General features: G+C 38.4%; 1 protein-coding gene across 15 annotated transcripts in view; it reads right to left on the bottom strand.

The window, feature by feature from the left end:
• The window catches only part of NCKAP5 (NCK associated protein 5), a 362,852-nt gene that overhangs the window by 114,358 nt on the left and 229,981 nt on the right, over positions 1-18,513 (bottom strand). For all 15 annotated transcript variants that reach the window (XR_007378680.1, XM_048953741.1, XM_048953742.1 and 12 more), the window contains one exon: positions 12,835-12,925. Coding sequence is in view for 14 of the 15 variants with exons in the window: in XM_048953741.1 (XP_048809698.1) it covers positions 12,835-12,925 (91 nt within the window). In the remaining variant the exon portion in view is untranslated. The remainder of the gene's footprint in view (positions 1-12,834; positions 12,926-18,513) is intronic.

Genomic DNA, 18,513 nt, shown 5'->3' with positions numbered 1-18,513 from the left:
CCTGACTGAGACTCATTACAAAGTTGGCTTTCAGTTAGTTGAAGTAGAAAACAACAATAAATTAAGAGAGCAGGAAATAATAATTTTCCTGGAGTATGTAGGAATACAAAATAAACATGTAAAGCCAGTCTTGCCCACCTTTGAGAGCGCTGGACAAGAAGGTGTTTCCACTTTTTATAAATAAAGGAATGACCAAAGTGATAGGAAAGATCATATGAAAACTTGCAAAAAGATGAAAGACACCAAACTAGTTATTTTAGAAACCACCTCCTCCTTTTTACCAGATAGGCAATAAGCTCAGCCTTTGGACCCAGCATTACTCACTGGGAGCTGAGTTCAGCGTCCTTCCTTCAAGAAGTCATCTTTCCAAGGAACAGACAAATGTCAAAGGGATGCTTAGCCAGCTATTTGTTACCTACTGCCACCTCAAAACTGTACTTTTAAAGTTTCATTGGTAATATCTTGGCTTGCCATTCCTTCCCTTTCTTCATTCTTACGTTGTTTTTTAGGCATTACAGCATACACACTTGCAAAGGTGGAAAAAATGAATTCTGTTTAAAATATTTCAATTTAATCTACAAAGTTTCAAAACAAGAAGGCTAGAAGTCTGATGATGCAAAGAATAATTAAAGAATAAGCTCAAAAGAAATCTGTTCTAGATTTCCTTTTATACAACGAAAAAATGATCAGGCTTTAATTGGAATCAGGGCTCTTCTCTAGTAGTAATGACAAACACATTATGTGAAATGATCACATAGCTCCTCAGGCACCTCACATTCCAATTTTTCCTAATTTGCAATTTTACAATGCAGGAATCACCTATACAAATTAAAAACCTTTAAGAAAACAGAAATCTTTAACACCGTTAACCAAGCTGCCACAAGAGGAGATCTCACTGAACACATGAAAAAAACAAGCAGCTGCAGCACAGCCTATGCTATAGCTGCCAGCATGAGAAATGGAAAGTCTCTCACTGAGGAAGGAAGGACCTCATGCACCAACACAGGCCTGGAAACAACTGCACAGAAAGGCATCTGATAGTAGGGAGCAGAGAAGACAGAGGCAAGGCTTTTCTTGGAAGTTGCTTGTTGAGAAGATCTTTTTGAACACGTTAGAACACGATCAAGATCTTTTTTTAACATGAAGGTTGATAAATGGTCACTGGAACAGGTTATCCAGAGGGTGGTGAATCTGAGACATCACAAAGTTCACTGGAGAAGTGGCTACAGTAATATAACATGTTATAAATGAATCTGTACTTTACAGTACTGATTTAAACAGCAATATCTCCCAAGGTCACGTCACAAAATTCTGCTTGAGCCAAACAAGAATTTTAAAACGATGGAGATCTTTGAGATGCTGATTTTCTCAATGAGCATTTGATGATGACTTGTTTGTCTGGAAGTTGACAAGTAATAATTAGAAATGGCATCCTTACTTACAGAAGCTAAAGATCATGCTCCTATGATTAACACAAATTCCTCCACAGAAGTGTAGCATTTTGGATGCAATATAGTAAAGATCTCTCAAACTATCTCTGTACCCATTTACAATGTCAGATCGTGATGCTAGAGTTCATTTTTTTTCTTTTTAAATTCCTTTTAATTCTTCAACTTCTGAAATGTATATGTATATATATATTGTATATTGTACATATATGACTTCATAAGGGTTACAAATTCTAATTATTCTGGTTAATGCCTGCATTTTTTCCAAATAGCACACTAAAGTCACACACACACAAGAAAAAATATATGTAAAACACATGTTAACTTAGTGCTTATGATTGCTTAGAAACACTTCAGAAAAAACTGAGCATTTTTTGCAGATTATGTAGTCAGTGGAAGCATGCACCCCAGAATCCAGCCAGTGTGGAGCCCAAGCTCAGTGCTTCAAACCATTTAGCACTTCCCATGAACATGTCTCAGAAGCTTCCCCAAGCCTTTCAAAAAAAGGTAGGCACTGTACAGTGTCTTGGATTTCACTAACTCAATTGGTAATCCAGGTAGATTCCTTTAGTTATACTTTTAACACTTTTCCTGCTGTTACAAAAGTATGCTGTTAACCTCCAAAACCTGAGCTGCAATTTACAAAACCATATACAGAATTGTGTATGTGATAATAAATTCTAAATTTTGTTTCTTGCAAGGCCATTCTATAGTCTTGATATATTCATAGACTATGTACTCAGTGTATTTTCACTGCAGACCTCCTAGTGTTCAGCACTATTCTTCATTGCAAGTGAGCGATATGAAAAGAGAATGTTCAGACTGCCAATGTAGATAAAAATAGTAGATGAGAGTTTCTTTGTACTTGCACAAAAAAACAGCCCCAAGCTATGCACAATGAGCTCAAACAATTTGACTGCACAAACTGAAAAAAGGCAGCAAATGCTCCAAGGACTACTGACTTAAAATTCTAAAAAGGTTTAAAATGTTTTCCAGCATCATCCTGCTCACCTTTCTCTCTCTGACATAATCTTTTTTCTTTTCTCATGATGAATTGCTTAATGTGGCTCAATGCCTCTTAAAAATGACCTTTGACACTTCTGCAGTACATTCTGATGTGTTTTATAACCTGTTTCATTTAGTCAAACCTTAAGTACAGAAAGGACAATTGTAAATTAAGTCAGAGCAATGTGAAGTAGGCGTGATGAATTCACAGTCTCCTATTAGATGCTCCGTACAGGACCAGTTACTGATGTAACTTTGACATGAATATGGCTATCTGCAAAATATATTTTTTTTTATTTGCTTTATTTGCAAGTGGCAGCGCGATTAAAGCATGACCCATGTCTAGAAAAAACAAAAACTGAGTAGTTCATTTGAAATCTTAAAAAATTACATACAACCAGATGGCACAGTCTAAATCATTTCTCATACAAAGCTATTGAACACGACACGACTTTTACCCAGTTTACCTGTATCTATGTTTTCAGCTGTTCTCGTGTTTCATTTCCTTCCAGTGGAAGCACAGACTAAAACATAGTTTTGCTTTGGATAGAACATCAGCAAATACAATAATTATACATTTTTGTTTACCTAATAGCTCTTGTTCAGAAGAAGCTGACAAAAATTGAAGAGAAGGAAAGGAATGCACGTATATCAGAATGTTTTACAGAATCATCCCAAACTCTTCACAGTTTAACATTACCACTGTCAGGAAAAACATAGAAGTTTCTGTTTTACATCTCTGAATTTGACTTACAGATCGAACGTAGTGAGCAATAACGCTCCCTAGATTAAATATGGGTGATGCAAAAGAGAACAAAGTACTTTATGTTTCTGATACGAGCCTCCTACCACTCGTTTATCAATCCAAATGTTCTACATATTATTTTTCTCTCAAAACATTCAATCTTACAGGCTATCGCCCCTACTGAGCATTCTGTAATCAGACGAGTAAACTTCCCAATGATGCTTTCATTGGCTGTTCCAAGCATCACAAATACGTATTTTAGACAAAGTTTGGATCAAGTTGACTGTAATAAAGAAAGCCTTCACAGTAATCACTAAAAAGTGAACTTAGCAGACCAGTAAGAGTAGATGGAATGTCCTGTTCAGAGGTACCCATCTGAAAGTCAGTCCAAGGTATTGAAGTGAGCTACTCCAACCTATGGCCAATTATTGCTGTTGACACCATCCCGGCTTTAGTAAACGGACACACGCATTATCAGCATCACCCTCCTCCCTGGCACTTCAGCTGTCAAAATCAGTGACAGTTCTGGAGTTGACTCTTGCAAGGCAGGCCTCAGGCATGGGATGGGAGGGCAATGCTCAGTGTGTTTCTTTTCTATCGCCTTTTCCAAATGGAAAACTTCAGCAACGTTCAATAGCAATGACACTGGCAGAAAAAGAAAGGTATTTCAAGAGCTAAGCTGTTTCTTCCTCATACGTGTATATGTGATATTATGAGAATACACAGCAAGATTTTTTATGGAGGTACTCTCCTTACTAATTGGTTCGTTAGTACCATTCTTCAAGTAATCATCTTTTATCTCAGCAAATCTATACGCAGCAGCATTTTAACTTTCCTCAATGAGTCTATAAGTGCTAAACTAACTATACTAGACTATTAAAATACCTATCCTTGACTGAAGTGCCAGCAAGCCAAACTATTCTGAAAATTCATTTGGTAAATTTTATGTAATTAAGGCAATAGAATTACTCTGGATTTAAATTGCTAGAAAGAAGCCTATTTTTATTCCCTTTGCAACCCTTTCACATTTTGTTTTTAATAATGTCTTTTTACCACTTGGATGAAGGCCAAATTGCTCTTTTTAATGAAACGAAACGGTTCAAATGCTGTTTGTTGGTAGTGGTTTGTTTTTTTTTTCCCCACAAGAAAGTTCCCTTAGAACTTATACTTGTTGATCCAGTTTTCTGTACATGGTTTCTTTTGGGAATATCACAACTCTAAAGAACATATCTGAAGACAAGTATTAACGAATGTTTTAGAATGAGAGCAATATATTAACTGACTAGTTCACACCATGAGCACAGGTACTGAAGCTGACCTAAGAGACCTGGGGGATTTGGAAAAAAAAAAAAAAGTATATTATTACATAACCAGTTTTTTTCCTTGATTAGTAGTGCAAATCATTTCCAGAATAAACATATCTGTACTGGTATACCGTTATGTCCATTCTTATGTTTAAATAATTTTCAAAGATAATGTGCACTTTGGCCCACAAAGCCAACTGTATCCTGGGCTGCATCCAAAGTGGGTGGCCAGCAGGGAGAGGGAGATGATTGATCCCCTCTGCTCTGCCTTTGTGATGCCCCATTTGGAGTACTGCAACCAGGGCTGGGGCCACCATCACAAGAAAGATGCAGAGGTGCTGAAGCAGGTACAGAGAAGGTCATGAGGATCACGAGGAGCACCTCCCCCACGAATACACACTGGAGAGATGTCTCTTGGGAGACCTCACTACAGCCTTCCATCACCTAAAGGAAATCTACAAGAAAAACTGCAGAATGATTCTTTAACAGGGAGTGTAGTGACAGGACAAGAGGGAATGGTTTTAAACTAAAAGTGGGTAGGTTTAGATTAGATATTAGGAAGAAGTTCTACACTATGAGCGTGATAAGGTACTGGAACAAGTTGCCCAGAGAAGTTGTAGATGCTCCATCCCTGGAGTGCTTAAGGCTAGGTTGGATGGACTTCGAGCAACCTGGTCTAGTGGGAGGTGTCTCTGCTAAGGCAGAGAGTTGGAACTGGATGGGCTTTAAGGTCCCTGCTAATCCAAGCCATTCTACGACTCTATGGCTTGACCTTCAGCCTTGGAATACCAAGGAACACAAACTGGAATTCAAATGATTGATATAAATGGTCTCTATTATTTCTTATTCATTATCTTCACTCAGAACTAGGTAGATAAAGATGGTTCTTATTACTGGCTAGATCCTCTTGCTCAACCAGAACCTTTTCAGTATTAGCCCTGGATGGGCAATCAGGGTTAGGTCAACAAAACACTTCTGCAATCTGACATGGATCCAGATAGACTTGGGACAGGCCAGACTGCCTCATTAAAATCTTTTGGTCAAGTGCCAGGAGACAGACTTCAGACCTGGGAGCTCTGAAAGCAGCCGCCAGATGGAAGCTGACAACAATTCCATGGGGATCCCACTGCTCCGTTCAGAGTCAGAGCTGGGCTGGAAGTAGAACTGGGTGCCACGGGAAGCACACTGCAGCAGGCCAACAGATTGGCCTTTGTATTCAAAGATTTTGGCATCTCTCCACACAGCAGAAAGATTATCTGAAAACTAATAGCTGCTGTGAACTCCAGGAGGTTACTGCAATCTCTTAGGATGACTAAGCAGTGGTATGTTAGAGCCATACTTTTTTCTCACATACAATCCCTGAATTAAGGAAAGGACAACCATAAGAACACCATTAAGGGCAAGATGCAGGCTGCAGGTAACCTGCTGTGCATAAATGAGAAGTCTTTGTACATATTAGGATGATCTTCATCTGTTGGGCTGTGAATCACCTCCTCATCTTGTTTTCCAGAGTGTCTACGAATTTGTTATGCCTGTTTCATATGTATAGGGTTCAGCTATGTATATGGTCTGGTTTTTGTGTACTCATTCAAAAATAAATAAATAAAAATATCTAGAGGAAAGATAAAGCAAAAGGTAAAAAAAATACACTACTACTATACTGTCAAGGAAAATATAAGTGGAGAATTACAGTAATTATAATACATAATAGAGTCATCATAGCAGTCAATCTTCACTAGTTGTTTTTATGGATATATACAAAATCCTGGGAAGGCGAGAGCAGCTTGTTTTCTGAGAAACACAGACATACAAACTGCAAATTTCAGTTATAAGACTTCAGTTATGCTAAGCATAATTCCATTACTTTGTTGCTGTATTACAAACAAATGATCAAAAGGGGAAAACTATTTGCACACAAGTTCCTTACAACAAAACTGTAGTTTTGAACAGTATTATGAAGAGCACATCACCCTCCTTTGGGGACAAGAATCCAACCTCAATTTAGTTAAATATGGGAACAAAAATTTAACAGAATCTCTGCACACTGGTGGAAACCCACCAGAATTAAAACCTGAAAGGAATTACTTGTTACAGAGCTGGTCCTGAATTTCTCTGCATGGAAAAGCAGAACAAGAGCAGGTCCTCATGTTCCCTACAGTCCAACAATTCTAATGGAGCTCCCAAGAGTGTGGGAGGCTCCACTTCAGTCCTTCCCTGGGAGGCACAAAACTGCCAGGCTTTGCCTTGTAATATTCTCCTTCGTAGATGAGGGGATCTGGCTGATGCAGTCTCCTGTGTGCACTTCTATCCCAGAGATGTGAGTTTAATTTTAACGATATATTTCCTCTCTGCAATAGAAGTTGGCATTAAAAATTCTATGTGGATTTCAACTAGGGAATTCAACTAGTGCCATTTTTCCAATTCAAGACATGTCCCTTCTATAAAATGTTACACATCAGTGGCCTGAACATTAAACTTGCATAATTTTGTGTAAAGATAAAATTATAGTGCAACAGATACAGGTTTTTTTCTCATGATAGAGCTGTTGACACCAACGTCTGTCCAAGTTTGAAGTGACAGCCTCAACAACTGTTCCACATTTGATTCACACAAAACACGCTGACAAGAAATCAGGTTGATCTGGCCAACATTGCCACCTGAAATATGCCTGCATCATTCATGTAGTCTCACCTCACAGATGCCTATTTCAGAAAGCAACTAGCAAAACACTCCAGGCTTCACAACTCATAGATGAAGGTCTTTTAGAATTGACATTATTTTATCTTTGTATTGAAGTTATCAGTATCAAGAGTCATTGCAAGTCTTCATAATCTCCTCTCCTACTTGTAGCTAAGGCAGGCACATGAACACACATTTACATCTAGCAAGAAGGCAGAAAATAGACCTGAACTTTCTTAAGCACAAAGACACTCCAGTGAAACTGTAGCATGAACAGATTACTGCCCTGGTGGTCATCTCCTTCAAATGGGACAGATATTCCCCATGGGGCTCTGTGCGCCATTCTTAAAACACTGAAACCTATGAAATCCTCCCTCCCGACCAAACCACCACCACCCAGCCAGTTCTTACTTGGCTTGAAGAGTCCCTCTAAATTCCTAGACTACCATTGTTCAAACTTTCTGCTACCAGTTAGAGAGTTTAGTGGGTGCCAAAATGGACAGAGGGACATGAGAAATGACACTTACCACTATCAGAAAGATATGGAAGGACTCAAACTCCTGCTTTCAGTTACACCCAGGGCCAAAGAAACCTGAAGCATCCAACTATTAAGGCTACCCATAATCCCCATTCAGTCTTACAACCAGACTGCTTGGTTGACTACTCAACAGCAGTGACCTCAGAATGGGTTCATTCTCCTCAACAAATTCCTTAGCACAGACACTCAGGGGTGACTGGGCCTATCATGTTAGATGGGGATGGAGTCAGACTGTATAAAAGCCAGGATGTCAGTTCCCAGCAGGGGAAAGAATCTTCTCCCCACTGCAGTATTCTTTTAGATAGTTTACTTCAAAGAAGCACAGTGGGGCTCTGAAAAGGTTGCAAAGGCTTCAGTCATGAGTACTCATTTCCCCACAGCAAAAATTCTCTCCTACATTTTTTAATATATGACAGGACAGCTCCACTTGAAATTGATTCATTTCCTATTAGAAGTACAGTAACAGTGCATAGTATGCTGAGCAAAAGTTTGGGAGAAATATGCCTTTTTTCAAGTCTACCGAAATACAAAAAGTCTTTTTTTACTTTTCTTTTTCTACTCATTATTTGGCTATAAGTGCTCCTGTTATCAGAAACAGCAGTTCATACACATTGATGTCATCTTAAATGCACCTGAGAGTAAAAAGGTATGTTGCTATCACCTTCTTATAGACAAAGGTAAAAAAAAAATAGACAGATGAAGTGCATTTCCTCAAGGAAACAGAAACATTTGTGTCAAAGGAAGGAATCAAAATCTAATCTCCTGAACACAGTGCTTGAAACGGCAGATTGTCCTTCCCCTCTGATGCCATGTCTGTCCTGAGCTTTACTGCCCAACCTGACAATTCCAGAATTGTAACAAATCATGAACTTACAACAAACACTCTTCCTCATCTATTTTGATTACTGTACACTGACAGAAAAGCAGTTCAAAGAGAATCTGAAAGGCAGTGAGTGATCTGTAACCAAATAAGACTCTAGATATTTGGTAATGTGATCGAGCAGGGAACTGACTCTATTTTTTGACATCTAAAACACAAACTTAGGAAGAAGAGTTTGCAGTGGTGCTTGTTTTAGCTTTTTGGATTAAAGTACTGCTCACAATTATTTCTGCAGATCACTTTCCCTGTAAAATATAGTAGTAGCTTGAATGACTGTAGTAGTAATATGTAAGGTATTGGTTTGGCCTTTCAAAGTTTTACTTGTAGCTGGATAATGCCCCCTTGAAAAATAAAATCTCATTCACTAGAACCCTTTCAACATATAAACACATAAGCAAGAAGTATGATAGTTCACATGAATTCAAATCACAAGTATTCACATCTACATTTATGTGAGCGTTCATTATAAATGTTCCCAGCATTATTATTATGCAAAACGGTAACAGAGAATCTTATTTACAATCCTGCTTCTATAGTCATTTACCCTAAAGAAATCACATCATCCATCTGTAAGTCCAGCAAATTAAATTCCCATAGGGCAGCTAGCTCTATGGAAGGGGTTAGAATGTTTTGCTAAAAGTAAGAATCTTGACAAGACATGACACAATATTGTAATAATACTGTACAATCTAGGCTCTATCTTATTATTATTCCTCTGACATAATCACTGTGCAACATTTAATGTTCATTAGCAACAATATTTATTCTGGAGTCAGGCTTATTGATATTATAATAAGAACTCAATTTCATAAATCCCAGAACTATAATTAGATTTGTAAAAAACAAATACGCAGACAATGGTCAATAGATCAAAAGCATTTATTGCACAGATGTATTCAGACATTAATTTGAACAGAGTACACACACTAAAGCTAACTTAGCGTGGTGTCAGACAATATGGGGCATATGTTGATAAGTCACAACAGACATCTCCTGGCATGTCCTCATTTGTTACAAAATACATGGCTGTGAAACAACACTAAAAACTGATTCTCAAGAGTACTGAGTGGAGATCGTATCGTCCTTATTACAGAGAGCAGGTATCATTCAGAATACCTTCTACTACAAGGTAACTGCATGATTATGAAGGATGGCTTTAAAAACAATGGTACTATTTACAGATTCAGTGAGTTCTGTATCTTTATAAGAAGATGTGTGTGTGTGTGTATATACATATATACATGTATATATACACAGCATTTGGAGATCATGTCAAAAAAGTCTTTTTTCCTGTGTTAGCTCACATCTATACTTCACTTTATAATATAGGATGATAATACGGTTATCACGTTCCCAAAAAACCAAATATATCAGGGTATAAAGAAACTTTACCTAGGCTGTATATTCAAGTTCTATTTCCATTTGTGAATTACCACTGTAAGTACATCAAAAAGTGGTCCAGGCATATTTGAAAGAGATATAAATGAACAGTTTCTATTGCAATACTGGTGTTTCTTGCCAAACCTGGGATCAGATTTTGTAACAGAACTCATCACACATTTAGATTATACGTTTGTTCATGATTTCCACAGTTGATTTCAGTAACGTTATTCATTATTTTCACAATGCTTTACTAATGTTTTTCTCATTTCAGATCACAGATTTTTGGCCAACTATGTTTTGATGAGTGTTTCAGGTATTATCTTCTATTACGCATGGTTGTTGCCTAACTCACTGCATAGTTTTTGCTTCATCACTGAGTAACAAACATACAATAAGCGAACCTATTTGTAGCCTACAAAGCAGTATAAGGGCTGAAATGCACTGTTTTCCATGTGAACAGAGCCATCCCTTGAAATGGAAAAAGAAAACAAATTCTTCAAAAATAACAAAGGGAATGGAAGGATGAATAATTCAAAGATACATTCAGAAAAATCACAATGCTCATGGAAATGTTCCATATTTTTACCTATTTTACTCATCACAGACTGGTACACGATGCAGTACATGAGCTATTCCTTCAGGAAAGGGAAAAGCATTGCTTCTGAGTCATGAATTAGGAAAAGGAATTCATAAGCAAAGAAAACCACATATTTGCAATAAAAAGCTATGAGAATTGATAAAGTACAAGCTGACTTAGTTGCCATGAGTAAAATTAAAACAAGCAGTAAAACTTCCCCAAGAACAAGAAGAGAACAGGAAGAGAAGGACATTGTTATGCAATGCAAAGCACAAGATTAAAAACAATTCTAGAGTCACAGGACCCTAAAAGATCCTGGGACAGAGATGGCTATACTCCATCTAACTCTGGTCTGCGGAATGAGCCCCAACTATTACCCAACAGCTTCAAAGAAAAGCTCATGCCTGGAAAGAAGTGAAAAAATATTAGAGAGCAATGTGTTAGGTGGAGGGGGCTCTCTGCTAGAGCTGAAGGGAAACAATGAATTGCTTTTCATGTCACTAACTGGGCAAAACCTTTTCTTGTGATGGACTGAAAAGAAGCACACGAGATTTTACACTAAACACACCATTCTCGTGACTGGTGGGTGACAACAAGTGCCTGGGCCAAAGAAAAGAAAAAAACACCAAAGAACAGAAATCCTTTCTCTTTTCAAAAACCATAATGCAAATAAATCATGAAGGAAAACTTACACTGAAATATACAAATACTGAAATTGGAAAGATCAGTTTAATTCCCTTTTAGGGCATCAGCACATGCATGAAATTTCTACTTTCAAGAAGATCACACAGCTAATAATTTTCTGCTTTTAGCCTCCAAAGAAACCTACAAAACACCTCATCTTGACTGAAACAAAAATAGTATTTTTCCTCTCTTGTTGCAAGTTCAAAAAAAAAAAAAAAACAACAAAGAAATTAAAACCTAATTGTAGTATCACCTTACTGTGATTTCCAAGGTAAAACACTGTATAGAAAAGCTGGCAATAAAATGTTTCATAAACAGTGTGTTACAAGCAGACAATCAAGGAATCCACCCAAGGTAGAGTACAGAATCAATGCACTTCAGAATACCCAGTGTAGTGGCAGGAGTGAGCAGAGAACTCAATCAAGAGGAGGGAACTGAACTGAGTTTTGGTTTCACATTCCAAAAAGGCAGCAAGTAAAATACAGATGCTTTCATAACCAGTTTCTGAAAGCACAATGTTCTATATTATCAGTTCAACAAAAAGTTTAATTCATCCTGAAATTAAATTTTACAGGCTATCGTTTTACCAAGAAAAATTGATTATTTCGGGAGGCTAACTTAAAAGATCTTTTTTCCCTTCAATCTCAGCTTAAAATGAAAATTCAATTATAGCAATAAATACTTCTTAATATACATTTTTGTTTAGCTATATCGCCATATTTTTGCTCCTTCTGTAGGAAAGGACTGGTAACTAAACCTTTTGAAAAGCTTCTTATCAGAAGGGTTGATGCCCTGTACAGACTTTCACACATGATTTCAGCATTTTATATCTTCATCAGAAATGCTTATTTTGTTTAAAAAGATAAAGCACAGACCGCCTTCAGCAAGTGCTTTTTAAAAAGGACTAATGTGCAGAATATCTGATTATCTGGGCAGTAGATCATACCTGTTTCCAGAGACTTTCCACCACCAGAGGCTTCCCACCACTTCAGATTCACTGCTTCCAGAACACAGCAGTACACTAGAGAAGTGTACAACCCTCCTTTCTTATAAGCATCACAAACTGACCAAATACCATACAAAAAGCTCTGAAATCATTGCTTCCTTAAAATCTGTCCTGAGACAGTTTCCCTCTACCCCAAGTGAGGCTAATAAAACGCATGTACCACAAGCAGTAAGAGGAAATTTTGCAGCTTGATATGGAAACCTCAAACTCAGTAAGAATATGAGCTGATAAAATTTTCCATCCTAATGTGAAGGTCAAGTTGTCAAAAGCATCTATGTCTTCTAATATGGAATACAGAATATATTACTTAAAATAACAAACACTTCAAGAAAGTCTTCAAACCTAGTTTCACTGTCCCATGAAAGCTCAGAAAGTAACAATTGCAGATAATAATGTCAATAAAAACAAAAAGCCTTTGATTATGATGAGAGAACACCTGGAAAAATGTAGATGGTATCAGCAACCATTTGTAAGTATTTGTAACAAACAGAGAAAACACTGTCCAACACCTTTATCTCAGCAGTGAGACTTCTGTTTTATAGAACTTTTTCTATTACAAGAAAATAGGTAATAAGTCACTACTACCTGATATGCCTTCATGATATTGACAGTTCCTTCTCCATTCTGGCCTGGGGATCCTTGGCTCTGTAGCAGATTTCTCACCGTTTCCTCCATTCTAGAAAATGAAAATATTTATATAAGTCAACTGCATGGAACAAAATTTAGAGCTGCATTCAGTGTTTTTGTTCTTTACAAGAGCCAAGCGCATCCATGGCTACCATGAAATTAATATTTAAAGGAAATCCTGGCCTTATAATGTTCTCAAACTCCATGTTATGAATAACACATTAAGAGCACTCTTTTATCTCTGAATATGCACAGTAATTAGGTGCATTGTTAAAACCCTACTGTAGATCAGTTACAAAAATTAAAAACAAGCATTAGCAACAAGCTCACCTTGTCAACACTATAACCAAACAACATGATAAAATTACTGTCATTTAGGAACAAAATCAGTCAGATTCAAAAAGAATCTGCTGTGTTTCTAGCCAATTGTCAGCTTTGTGCAATTTAGACAGACTGTCAAATACATTACCAGTATTTACACTCTTTGATAGGTGCAGCAGTGTGTGCCAGTACATTTGTTTATGGAGGCACAGCTGCTCAATACATTCACCTCTTTGCCCTTTCAAAGGGATGTAAAAAGCAAGTGTTGTCTACAATCTGGTATTACCATCTCAGGAAAACATAATCAACCTTGGTTCCATCAGTGAAAAGAATGCTTGCACTCTCATTTTGGAAGGTGCTAATGGCTACCATCAAAAGCTGTCTTTGATCTTCCTCCATTCATTGAGCATGATAGAGCTAAGAACAGCACTAACCCTCCTGAACAGAAGGAGCTCTGCTCCCTCAGACAGCAGGACCACTGTAGGAACTAGAGAGGTAAATAAAGGTAAATAAAATCCTATAGGCAGAGTGGATGTCACTGAGAGTGACCGCATGTCCAGTCCATGGGACTGAAGCAGGTTTCACCTCTGCAAGTATGGGTAACAAGAGGAAGAAGATCACAACAGAGCAGCAGTGATGGACAAAGCAAGGAAGAAGGAGGGTTGGAGGGTTTCAAGATAGAAGTTGGAAAAGTGACATCCAGCTGCAGCTCCTAATGCTTCTCCCTCATCCACATTCTCACTCCCATGGCACTTCTTCAGCTTGCAGAAGCAACAGTTTTCCTCATCTCCATTTTCACATTTTCTGTTCTTTTCCTTGAAGCTGCCTCAGTCTGGAGACACAGCTGGAAAAACAGCCCGGCTTGGAAGAGGGCCTGGGAAGAGACAATGCTATGGGCTACGTGTGAAGTGACATACAGGCAAGAGAGGAGGATTAACACCTTGCTCCACATTGCCAGATAGGCTGCACACCAGCAGCCTTGAAAAACGCTGCTACTCCCAGGCACATCAGACTGGAAACTGCCTGCTGCTGTTCACTTCTGCGCTGCCTGGGGAAACTGGGACCTTCTATGCACCATTCTCTGCAAATGCAATTGAGCAGAAGAATTATTCACAGCATATCATATTTTTTTTTAATATTATTTCTAAGGTAACAATCCAGTGAGACAGCAAATATTAGCTAACTGCTCTGGAGAAAGGCCAATAGCATTATCTTTATAGAAACTATGTCTGCCTCAAAGCCTTTCTGCTCTTTCAGTCTTATCAGAATGAATGGTGTTGGCTAATTTAGCAATAATGTGATGTTTTACTGGGTTTTCTCCTTGCAAGTCAGCCAGCTATGCTGCTTCTTGAGAAGCTGATGCTGTGAAGTATTCATTCTGCCAAGATGCCCACTGACATTTTCCTGATTCGTACGATGGGTTTTTTGTCATTGATGTGCAGACTTCTACATTGCCAGAATGCCCACATAACAGTTGGACCATCTGTTGACCGAATGCGAATAAAAATAAGCCAGGTCTAATCTCTAGTGCAGACCGTGGTGCAGTTTTTCAGTTATAAATTGCAACCATTTCCGCTCACAGGCTGACCTTAATCAGACTCCTCTTACACAAAAGAATACATCTTTTTGGTTCATAATGTTATATATTTAGTCCTCGCTGAAATATTTCCTTTCTTCATATACTTACTATTTCGTTTTTTAAAATTGATGACATAGTATAATTCTTATTGTCATTACTATGTTTCTATATATGTACAGAAAGTATATCCTACAGAAAGCTAAACAAAATTAATAATTAAAAATCAAAGAAAGAGTGGGTTCCACTTTCACTAAAACGAGACCGTTTTCCATTTAGGCCTAATAATATTAATGAAAATGAAGTTTAGTTACATATCAGTATTACCAATAAACCAACTCAGAATAATCTTGAAAACTTCTTGAATTCAATAGGTCATTTCACCTTCAATCACATTCAGGTGTTCAGGACAACAGACCTGTCCCATCTAACTGCCTTACAGTGTCTGGTTCGCACACTGTCTCATGTGCCAATTAGAAATAGCACTGAGCAGCACATAGATTTCTAAACAACAGAATACAATTTGCAACATGACAAAGCTCTCATTTAAACACAGTGCAGTCTTCTTGTTTTCTTTGCTGCTATTATTACACTTTTAGAACACTGACAGTCATGCAGCTGAACCACAGCTATAGCAGAGATACCGCCCGTGCTGTCATGTCACTATAAAAGCAGCAAGGAGAGAAGATCTTGGTATCCATGGAGCATCCCAAAACAGAAAGAGCAAACCAGTTTCTGTCAAATATCGTGTATAAATATGCTTACAGTCAGATTTACTGTAGAGCTCTGATGAACAGTGCTCATGCAGCTCACAAGCTGCTGCTTCTTCACCAACACCCCAGTTTGCCATTTTATAGTTAGGATTGCTTAACCAAACATGGCACAGAGTAATAACTGAGGCTTGCTTCCCATAAATCAGAATCTCTGGAGCCTGAATTAATGGCACACTAATTAAAAAGTGATTGCTACATTACAAACTATAACAGTTTCCACAGTGTTAAAGAATACAGAAGTTGTAAACTGAACATAAAAAATTATAATAGCACGCTTTGTTCCCTGAACAAAGCTTCCAGAGGACATGTACATTCTGGGAGAGAAACACTTCAGGAAAGGCTATCTCTACACACCACAGGGGACCTTTCCCCCTTCTGGTAACCACTAAGGTCACCTACTCTTATTTATGGCTCTAATATGGTGGATGGACCCACTACAGTATTAAGCACTTGCTTATCACAGCCAGCATAGCTATCCCCCATGCATATATTCTGTCTGCTTACTGGCTGATGCTAGAAAACCTGTTTTGTCAAGGATTCTGTGTATCTTACATAACTATCAAGCTGTTACAATCTGCAAAAACTCTCTCTAAATCTCATCTCACCATTCTGAGACATTCAAAAAGTCTACTTTTTTCAATCACTTTAAGAACATTTATTTTCCCCCTTTTTTTTTTAGTGTTAAGTGTCTATTCATCTGAAGTATCTCAGTACCATTAGAATTCCTCTTACATCTATTATTTGAATAGAAAATTGAAGTTTTCTTTAACTGAAGTGTTTGAAGTGTTCCTTTCAATTTATTAAAAAAAAAAAAAAAAAAAAAAAAGATTTTCTTCAGGAGAAAAACAAATGAAACCCATGTTTGAGACAAGATTTAAAAGTTTCTTGTCAAAATACCAGAGCAGAGAAATAGTCCTCTACCAGCCCTACACCAAGGATAAATTTCTGAAAGCATTAAACAGAAGAAATGAGGCACTCTGAGACTAGAATATGCTCATGGAATACAAGAGTTTAAAGAGAATAAAATATTAATGTTACTGTGGGAAGCACTATCAGGTTCTCATCCAGAATATTATCTGCAGTTGTGATCATCAGTGTTCAGGAGCGGCTCACTCACAGTGCATTTGCTGAAAGGCAGCTCAGAGGTTGTTTGCAGGAGCCAAGAACTCGTGTTATGAGAAGAGATGGAAGAACAGATCTTCCTGAACCTCAGAGAACAAGGGCCTACCATGGCATGACTTCCACAAATGAATCAGTGTGAAAAAGTAAAATGGGAAAGAAGACTGCATCAACTTAAGGTCAATGATTGATAAAATAAAATGGAATCTTAGTGGTTTGAAAATACTTACAAATAAAGTTAGCTGAAATTAGAATGTATTTAATCACTGAAGAGACTCTGAGACTCTGAAACTGTTCTGCCAGGCACGGTAATGGGATGGAAAACCTAAACAGCTTTAAGACAGTTGAGCAGTTTATGAAATTAATTAGACAACAGAGTCAAAAGCTGACGAGTTGAATTTATGATTCAAAGGTCCTTGCCTCCTGTAACAAAATCAGTCATTCCTACATTTTAATTTGTAATTTGTCCAGTGCTGCTGAGAGAATATAAGGAAATCGATCAAACTGCAACGTGTAGCATTTATTTTGCTCGTGTTTCTGCATGTTTCCAGGCATGAGGGCCAAGGGAATCGCTGGAAAAGAAGAAACGTTGCTCCCTGGCTGTGGAGCTGTGCAGTGACCATGGATGCTCAGGCCTTCCCTGTATTGTTTCTGCAGCTCGGATCTTGCTCAGAAGCCAGGACCTGCCTGCAAGGACCACTGGGCTACAGGATACTTGCTTGTTAAGATTCTTGACAGTTTCTGACAGCCCTGCTGCCTCCATCTCCTGCCTGACCCAGCTACTGACATCTCTCACAGTTTGCCACAGTAATTTCACATGTGGGGGATTTTATCTGACCAACTCTTCACTGTACAGCACATGTTTTTATGTCCTGTTTCACTGCAGCTGAAACTCCTTCTCTTCTCTCCCCTGCAGCATATCCCTTAGAGGTGTTTGATCTCTCCAGAACTGAAATCTTTTCTTGACAAAGCAAGCTTTCTTTGAAATAAAGCTTTTCCATAAATACTGATCTTCAATTCCCCTTTTAGCAGAGGGGCTACACACTGTATATCCTTCCCTCTGTTCAGCAGCATCCATGCAGCCCTTTTTACATCTCTCCCTTCAGGGGACAGGTAGCACGTAGCTGTTCCTGCTCCAGAAAGTGCATGACAGTTCAACCCCTTCTCCTGTGACCTATTTCCTTCAGTATCTCTGCAGGCTGGCAGCTGCCTTTTGCTAGGTACTATCACCTCCTCTCTTCATCACCCTCAAGCTGAGGTGACAGAACTTGGTGGTTATTTCAAAGTCACGTCACAAGAATGCCTTCAACTTCATGCTGACTTACAGCCTTACAGAGATGTGTCCAAAGCTTTCTGCAGACACTGCAGCAGCTGAGGTTTGCATTTCAGTCTTTTCCACTTTTCTATGTCATGCAGCAGGCACACAGCTCTTTTGAAAGCCTTAGAGAAAAATACCGGTAACAGTTCCTTCTGCATCTTTAGCTTAACTTAGTTCTGTGTACTTTAAATTCTCAAGTGGGTATCTTCTTCCAGCTCCTGCCTGCACAACAGTGATGCTTCCTGCCTCTCCCCTGGGCCATCTCCAGATTTAGTCTCTTCATTCCAATATTTTAAGTTACAAGGACTCCAGGCCTCCCTGGAGATGTGGCCTGGCTTTCAGGTCCTTGAGCTCTCTGGCCCTTCGTACAGACTGACCATGGACTAAGGAGCACGTTCCCATGTTTTCTCAGCCTTCAGCCTCTTCCAGGCCTTTCCCTACAGCCCTGAGCATTTCCAGGAGCTGGGAACCAGGTGGCATTTTCACCAGCTGGGCTCTGGTTGTCTCTTTTCAGTCTGCAATCTGTTAAA

Source organism: Lagopus muta, chromosome 8 (genome assembly GCF_023343835.1).
Source record: "Lagopus muta isolate bLagMut1 chromosome 8, bLagMut1 primary, whole genome shotgun sequence".
In the NCBI taxonomy this organism is placed as follows: Eukaryota; Metazoa; Chordata; class Aves; order Galliformes; family Phasianidae; genus Lagopus; species Lagopus muta.
Note: the sequence above shows the minus strand (reverse complement) of the source record. Positions and strands in the feature narration are given on the sequence as shown.